At 43.6% G+C, this 6,508-nt stretch overlaps 2 protein-coding genes across 3 annotated transcripts; both read left to right on the top strand.

The window, feature by feature from the left end:
- Positions 1–1,184: 1,184 nt before the first annotated feature.
- oxld1 (oxidoreductase-like domain containing 1) lies at positions 1,185–2,901 on the top strand. Its single transcript, XM_077549830.1, has 2 exons — positions 1,185–1,370; positions 2,251–2,901. The coding sequence occupies exons 1-2, from the start codon at positions 1,326–1,328 to the stop codon at positions 2,560–2,562; spliced, it is 357 nt and encodes a 118-aa protein (XP_077405956.1). The 5' UTR covers positions 1,185–1,325; the 3' UTR covers positions 2,563–2,901.
- Positions 2,902–3,518: 617 nt separating this feature from the next.
- On the top strand, positions 3,519–6,080 carry pde6gb (phosphodiesterase 6G, cGMP-specific, rod, gamma, paralog b). Of its 2 annotated transcripts, none has more exons than XM_077549831.1 (4): positions 3,519–3,664; positions 5,038–5,228; positions 5,363–5,403; positions 5,577–6,080. In XM_077549831.1, the coding sequence occupies exons 2-4, from the start codon at positions 5,083–5,085 to the stop codon at positions 5,651–5,653; spliced, it is 264 nt and encodes an 87-aa protein (XP_077405957.1). In that variant the 5' UTR covers positions 3,519–3,664; positions 5,038–5,082; the 3' UTR covers positions 5,654–6,080. The 2 variants fall into 2 exon arrangements, with proteins under 2 accessions (XP_077405957.1, XP_077405958.1); XM_077549832.1 differs by having other exon boundaries at positions 3,578–3,664; positions 5,035–5,228.
- Positions 6,081–6,508: the final 428 nt, after the last annotated feature.

Here is a 6,508-nt window from a genome sequence, read left to right as displayed (position 1 = left end):
TGCTGCTCTCGCAGGAAGAGGAACAACAACAACGTGGAGCACAATGTTCCCTTTGTGCTCTCGGGACAAAGACGGCGCTGTGAGAAAAACCTTGAGCGAGGACACCTGAGCGACACATCTGCACGCGCACACTACACAAAAGTACACACCGCACTACACAATCAATGTGTGATGTCTTTTTTGTTGACATCATTGACGTGACTTCAAGCTGACTCCGAAATGAGTGAGTAAAAAGAGGAAGCGGGTGGTCCCGCATAGAAAACATGCGGACGGACGAGAGGCTTTCTCTCTTTTCTGTCTCTGTCCTCGCTCGCTCTCCCCCTCCGTCCTGTCTCTCTCTCTCTCTCTCTCTCTCTCTCTCACTTTCTGTCGTCAGGCAGCGTTTCCATGGCGTTTCCTTCCCGTGGGGGAGCCTTGCTTGCAAACAAGCAAGGCTCCCCCACGGGAAGGCAAACACACATCAGCGCAGGCTCACGGGGCTGGCGTTAGGGCGCGGTAGGTGTCGCGCGTTAAGGACAAACAACACCTGAAGACGTGGCTGGACTTGCGCTCACAAAGATTCCTACATACGAGCAAGCCACGAAACTCAAACATGAAAAATACAAATGGATACTTCATATGTATTTTATAGTACAGTGCAACATAACTCATAGGCATATATTCCTTATCCTCTAGGTGGAATGTTGTGGCAATCTCCGTGTATGAGTGATGTCTGTATTATACTGCCCCCAGGTGGCAAAGATGTGCACACTAGAATGCACCAAAGTGCATTGAATTAAAGCAGAAAGTGGAATCAAAACAAATGATTGCCATTCTATTTAATGACGTCATTATTTTTATAAAGTACAATACCATCGATTTAAAAAAAAAAAGAGAGAGAATCCAATTTGTATTTTTTATTTTATTTCTTTATTTTTACTGGTCCCGAAATTATTTTTATGTATTTCCTACAACTAATACATAATTAGTTAACTAAAAGGCAGAAGGTACATGCAGCCCAACACAATAATAGTTTTGTGTTTTTCGATGTAGGCCCGCATTTAGCGGAAATTTAGGGAAACGATGACAAAGTACACTACTGCCATCTGCTGAGCATGTTTTGTAACGCACGGCAATTGTTTTTTTTCCTGATTGGTCCATATTTGTCGCTCACGGCCAATCAATGCTTTTGTTGACAAGGGTTTACTTCCGGGAGAATGAAAGGACATTCACGTTTACGACTAGGAAACCTCGGCTAGTTTTTTGTTGTTATTTTTTTTAGGACACAAGTTTAATAGCATTGAAAACAAATCCGAGTCGTAATCGGACTTTTGTGGTTCCTCACGATGGTTTATTTGCTTGCGACGAGGTCGTCGGCGTCTTTACGAAAGGTCGGTTGCCTCCATTAGCCTCATACGTAACCGATCATCTATTTTCCACCCGTCCGTGACAAAAATAAATACGTTGCATTCTTTGTGTTTAGATCACAAAAAGCAGCACAAAAAGTACGTTGTGTCAGATGACGTTGAATGAATTCTATCGAAAGTCAGCCTTTGCTTTTAATTCGCCCATTTGACTTTTCAAAGTCTAGCTCAATATCAGTAATATAATATTATCGTTCCATTTCTGTTTCTTCTTCTTTTAAATAATAAACTTTATTTAAACAAAGTATGCTATGCAGAACATTTAAAAAGGCCAAACGTCGAAACGGTTTAGAACTTCATCAAAACACGCCAGGGAAGATTTAAAGAAGAAAAAAAGGGCACATCAAAAATGGAGAAGATGCCGTGTTAACAAAACTAATGTTTGTTTTCACAGCTTTTTGTTTCATTCACACAGATCATGTAGAAAAACAATTGTTCATATAACATATATCATAATATAGAACTTTGCTAAAATCATGTTTCATTATGTAAAATGGTGCGTGGGCGGTCCTATCATATTCAATAAGACCAAGTCAAAATGGTTGCCAACGAAAGGACAAGCATTTTGTTGTCATGAATGAAGCTTGTGTAGCGCCTCATCGCGACATCAACACACGCCATCATCCAAACATTACAACGGGAAGATTCAAAGTAGCCATTTATAGAAAGGTCAAATTATTAAATGTTGTTGCAGATGTGCGTGTTGTCTGTCGATATAACCAACAATGATCTGACGTGGAGTCGAGTGGAATCATGTTTGAAACACGGAAGGATTCAGAAAATGGATGTCCAGATGGAAAATGGGCAGCGGTATCGGACTAACTTGCCTCATGTTGTCGTTTTGCAGCTGTGCATGGCGTCCTGGGGGCGGGGTCTGCTCAACCAGAACATCCGCAGCAGGTGCGCGGACGTGGCTCCTCCCCGCGCGCCGCCGCCCCCCCCGGAGAGCAGCGGCTCGTCCGGCGGCCCCCCTGCCCCCCCCACGCACTGCTGCATGAGCGGCTGCCACAACTGCGTGTGGATCGCGCACGCCGAGCAGCTGCTGGCCTTCTACAACGACGGCGGCGAGCGAGCGCTGGCCGCCATCGAGGAGAGCGTGCTGGACGACAACCTCAAGACCTTCTTGAAGATGGAGATCCGACTGCTCCAAAAGACCTGAGCGCCCCCCTGTGGTGAGTTTGGAGGCCGCCGTCGCTGGCGCGGGCGCGCAACCTCAAGTGGGAACTTTTGACAATGAAAGCGCGACGGTCCGACTGGCGTGGGAATGTAAAGTGTTGCTAGTCGATGAGTCACGATGACGCGGCCGATGGTCGAAATGGAGAACTTTCCAGAACGGGGACGCCTGAAGCAGGAGGAAGGATTTGGATCTGGTGCGGATGTTTTCGAAAAAGTAGCGCGCCACCGGCGACGACCCGCCGCTCGCCATCAAGTCTGTTTGCACTTTTGTTTGCCGTTGTTTATTTATTGTTGTGAATAAAACACGCACGTATTTGTTGCACTTGTGTTGTCAATGAAACAGTGGCAGGTGCAACTTGTTGTTGTTGTTGATGGTTGGTCACCATGGCAACGTGAAACTGTCGGGATTACGCCACCACTGAATATGACGTGATGGAAAATGACAGATTAGTGACGTCATCATCAGGAGCACCGGCAGGGTCACCTCAGGTCACTTTGCATCCTTCAGTGGTCGTTGACTTTTTTTCCTCTCTACTTTTTGTCCGTCTTTGCGTCCGTCAATGACATCCATCTTTGAATCCAGGCATCTACGCAGCTCCATCTTTCTGTCCATCTGTCTGTCTGTCCTTCTATTTGTGTCCTTCTGTCCGGAATGAAGTCGGCAGACGTATCTGAGTAGTCAGCAGCTCATTCTGTAATAATTGCTCTCTTCCGGCAAAAGCAGTGACGATCCACCACAGATTGCTGATCGGTCGCTGTGGCACATTTCCAAAGAGCAGTCGGCTGCGTTCGCACCCGCAATGGCAAAAACCTCCCTTTCAAACGAGCGTCGGCCAAATGACCAACGTTTGGTCTAACCCGCCCCTGCGCAGATTTGCCGCTCATGAAATTGGAGCCCCATTTGTTTGTCCGTCCGTCTCTCTCCCTCGTGATGCATCCGACCGCCCCTCCGATCATCTAGCGAGCTATGACACGACACGAGGCGTGTCGGCGCTAATCTCAGCCGTATAAAAGCGACTGGTCATCGTCTTCCGCTCATCTGCCGTCTTGTCATCGGGCCATCGATCACGCAAGCAAAGCAGCACGTGAGTAGATCGCGTCCGCCCGGGCAACTTTGGGCCCAACGTGCTGGGGGGTCCGTTCGCCGTTTTTCAGTTTGCACACGAGTCGCGTGGACATTCCGTCCTCGCGAGCGCTTGACGGACGTCTCCATGGACAAATGAAGGACAGGATGAGGATTAACATGAGAAGGCAAACGTGCACAATTCAGGATTCATACTAATCGTAATATTTACAAGAATATGCTTTGATCAAAGAGTTTTATTGGCCAGTTTTATGTTCTTAAAAAAAGTGTACAAAAAAAGTTCACAGTATTACTTTTTATTCCAACGTGTTATATTTTTGAAATACTAATAAAAAAACGACATATGGGAAAAAAAATAAATATTGGCAATTTGTCATGTGAGTGTTACAATATGTTGCACTTCATTTGCATTTTTAAAGTCGACATTTCTTTCATAGGTTTGTCTCAATGTTAGACAAGGTTGCACATTTTATTGTGAAGCACTTTTTAAATATTAATTTTTTTTTATTGAATTTAAATGCGCAAATTTACCGTAACCACATAACCAGGTTTTTTTTTTTTGGTCAAAAGAATGACAGTAGTTTTGCGAAATGTTTTATGTTGTTGTGCGTTTGTCATTGAGATGTTAGCTCGAGGTTTAAGAGCGCCAGTGTTTGCTCAGCATTTGTTCCTCGTCCTCGCTAACAAGATTGAAGGCAGATTAGTAACGTGAGCCCGGGATTAGGATTAGCTCGTATTGTCTCGGGGTCACGCTGACAGAACATTGTGTTGTCGCATAAAACAAAAACACAAAAAACGTTTGTCTTGCTACACGTGCGTGTGCGAGTCGTTGTTTGCTATCAAACATCCTCTGGCAGCCTTTCAGGAAATCAAATGCGCGTATCCTCAAATCTGATCAACACAACTCATAATCCAAGTAAAAAGACACATTTTGCTGATTTACTAGATTATGCCATTTTTTTTATGTGTGTGTGTTAGGGCTGGGTTTAAGAAAATACAATAATCGATATCAAATCGATTTTCCTTTTCAAACACGATGATCTCTTTTTTCCATAAATTAACAAGAAAATAGAATTTTAAGGGTCCATTTTTTTGTATTTGACTAATTTCTTGAAATTTGCTGTTTACGTGAATTCAAAAGTATTTTCTTACATTTATGAAAGACCTGACTTATTGCGCTTTATCACAATTCAGAATATTTTTAATTTACAATGACGATTATTCAATTAGAATTATGAAAACATTTTCATCTGATCCTTGCTGATGTCAATGTTCGTGTAAGTGATCGTAACACGTCATTTTCATTAATAAATAAACCGTGTGTGTGTGTGTGCGCGCGCGCGCTTATGCGCATGTTAACGTGTTCCCCAGAAGCGCATCAGCCTACACACGCACGGACGGACGTGCGCGGCGGCGGAGATGAATCTGGAGGCGCCCAAAGCTGAGATCAAGTCGGCCACGCGGGTAAGCGGGGGCCCCGCCACCCCGCGCAAGGGCCCCCCCAAGTTCAAGCAGAGGCAGACGCGCCAGTTCAAGAGCAAGCCCCCCAAGAAGGGCGTGCAGGGGTGCGTGCGTGCGTGCCGCATTCTTTGCCTAAGTAGCAATTTCAGCAATCGACCATTGAATTGAATCAGCGATTGAATTCATCGTGATGAATTGTTGTCGGTCTTGTCATCATCCTGGTCCTTTTTGCGCGCAGGTTCGGCGATGACATCCCGGGAATGGAAGGTTTAGGAACCGGTGAGTCTTCCCACGCGCACGGACGCCATGTTGGCAAAATGTTCAAATGTTTTTTTTTGGAAGCATCTGCTTCATTCTTTTTTCACTAGCCGTGACAAAGCGCGGACTAGTACGCGACATCAAGTCGAGTCACGTGACATACGTACATATTGACGTGTGTGTGTTTGTTTCAGACATTACAGTGATTTGCCCGTGGGAGGCCTTCAACCATCTGGAGCTGCACGAGCTGGCCCAGTACGGAATCATCTGAGCTCACACGGAACTCAACGTCAACACAAAACTCAAACACACGCAAAAAGAGAGAGAAAAAAAAACGTTTTTTTTAAATGTTGTTGTCGTGGCACAGCAGCTGCTCGTATCTAGGATGCGATCTTCTTCTTCTTCTGCACACTTTGCCTGCCGTTGTCGTCGTCTGTCCGTCTTTCCTCACAGTCAACTCTGAACTTGTTGCTTTGTCCTTAGCGTGTTTGCATGCATCCTCAGTTTTATGCTGAAGTGATCCTTTTCTACTGCCATCTTCATCATCATCATCATCATCGTCGTCGTTTATGCGTGCAGAGTAACTCACAGCGTTTGCCGCTTATTTCTAAATGCTTTCATTGTGCTTTTCTTTTTTTCCCTGCAGCCTGGTTGGCTTTGCAAATGACAGGTTCAATAAAAGAACAATTGTTGATGGAGAGCTTTTCTTTTCTTGCCTTCTTTACGGTATAAAAAAAAGGAGAATTCAAATGTTTGTTTGTTATTGTTAATGGCAGGAGTGCGTCAAAAATCTAATATTTATCACTAAAATAAATGAGAATATATTTTTTACAGTCCATTATTGTTTTATATCTCATTGCAATAATAGGTTAAATCATTATTGCAAATGATACAGTAAATATATTTCTAAAATAAACAACTTTACAGCTACATTTGGAAAAAAATAAATCAAATGGTGATTTAGTGAAGAAGATAAAACTCAAGGTTTAAAATATTTTGTATTAAACAATTGATGAATTCATTATAAGTCCAATCGTTTTAAATGGATTTAAAACATTGAATAGTTATTTGAAAATGATTGTATTAAATGAGAAAATCATTACAATTCAATGAATTTAAAACAATA

This window comes from Vanacampus margaritifer, chromosome 18 (assembly GCF_051991255.1).
Source record: "Vanacampus margaritifer isolate UIUO_Vmar chromosome 18, RoL_Vmar_1.0, whole genome shotgun sequence".
Classification (NCBI taxonomy): domain Eukaryota; kingdom Metazoa; phylum Chordata; class Actinopteri; order Syngnathiformes; family Syngnathidae; genus Vanacampus; species Vanacampus margaritifer.
Note: the sequence above shows the minus strand (reverse complement) of the source record. Positions and strands in the feature narration are given on the sequence as shown.

Excerpts from the sequence above, each read along its gene's own strand:
- oxld1 (XM_077549830.1), top strand. The coding sequence starts at position 1,326 with ATGGTTTATTTGCTTGCGACGAGGTCGTCGGCGTCTTTACGAAAG. Across the intron at positions 1,371-2,250 it reads CGTCGGCGTCTTTACGAAAG|CTGTGCATGGCGTCCTGGGG; the intron begins GTCGGTTGCCTC and ends GTCGTTTTGCAG.
- pde6gb (XM_077549831.1), top strand. The coding sequence starts at position 5,083 with ATGAATCTGGAGGCGCCCAAAGCTGAGATCAAGTCGGCCACGCGGGTA. Across the intron at positions 5,229-5,362 it reads CCCAAGAAGGGCGTGCAGGG|GTTCGGCGATGACATCCCGG; the intron begins GTGCGTGCGTGC and ends TTTTGCGCGCAG. Across the intron at positions 5,404-5,576 it reads AATGGAAGGTTTAGGAACCG|ACATTACAGTGATTTGCCCG; the intron begins GTGAGTCTTCCC and ends TGTTTGTTTCAG.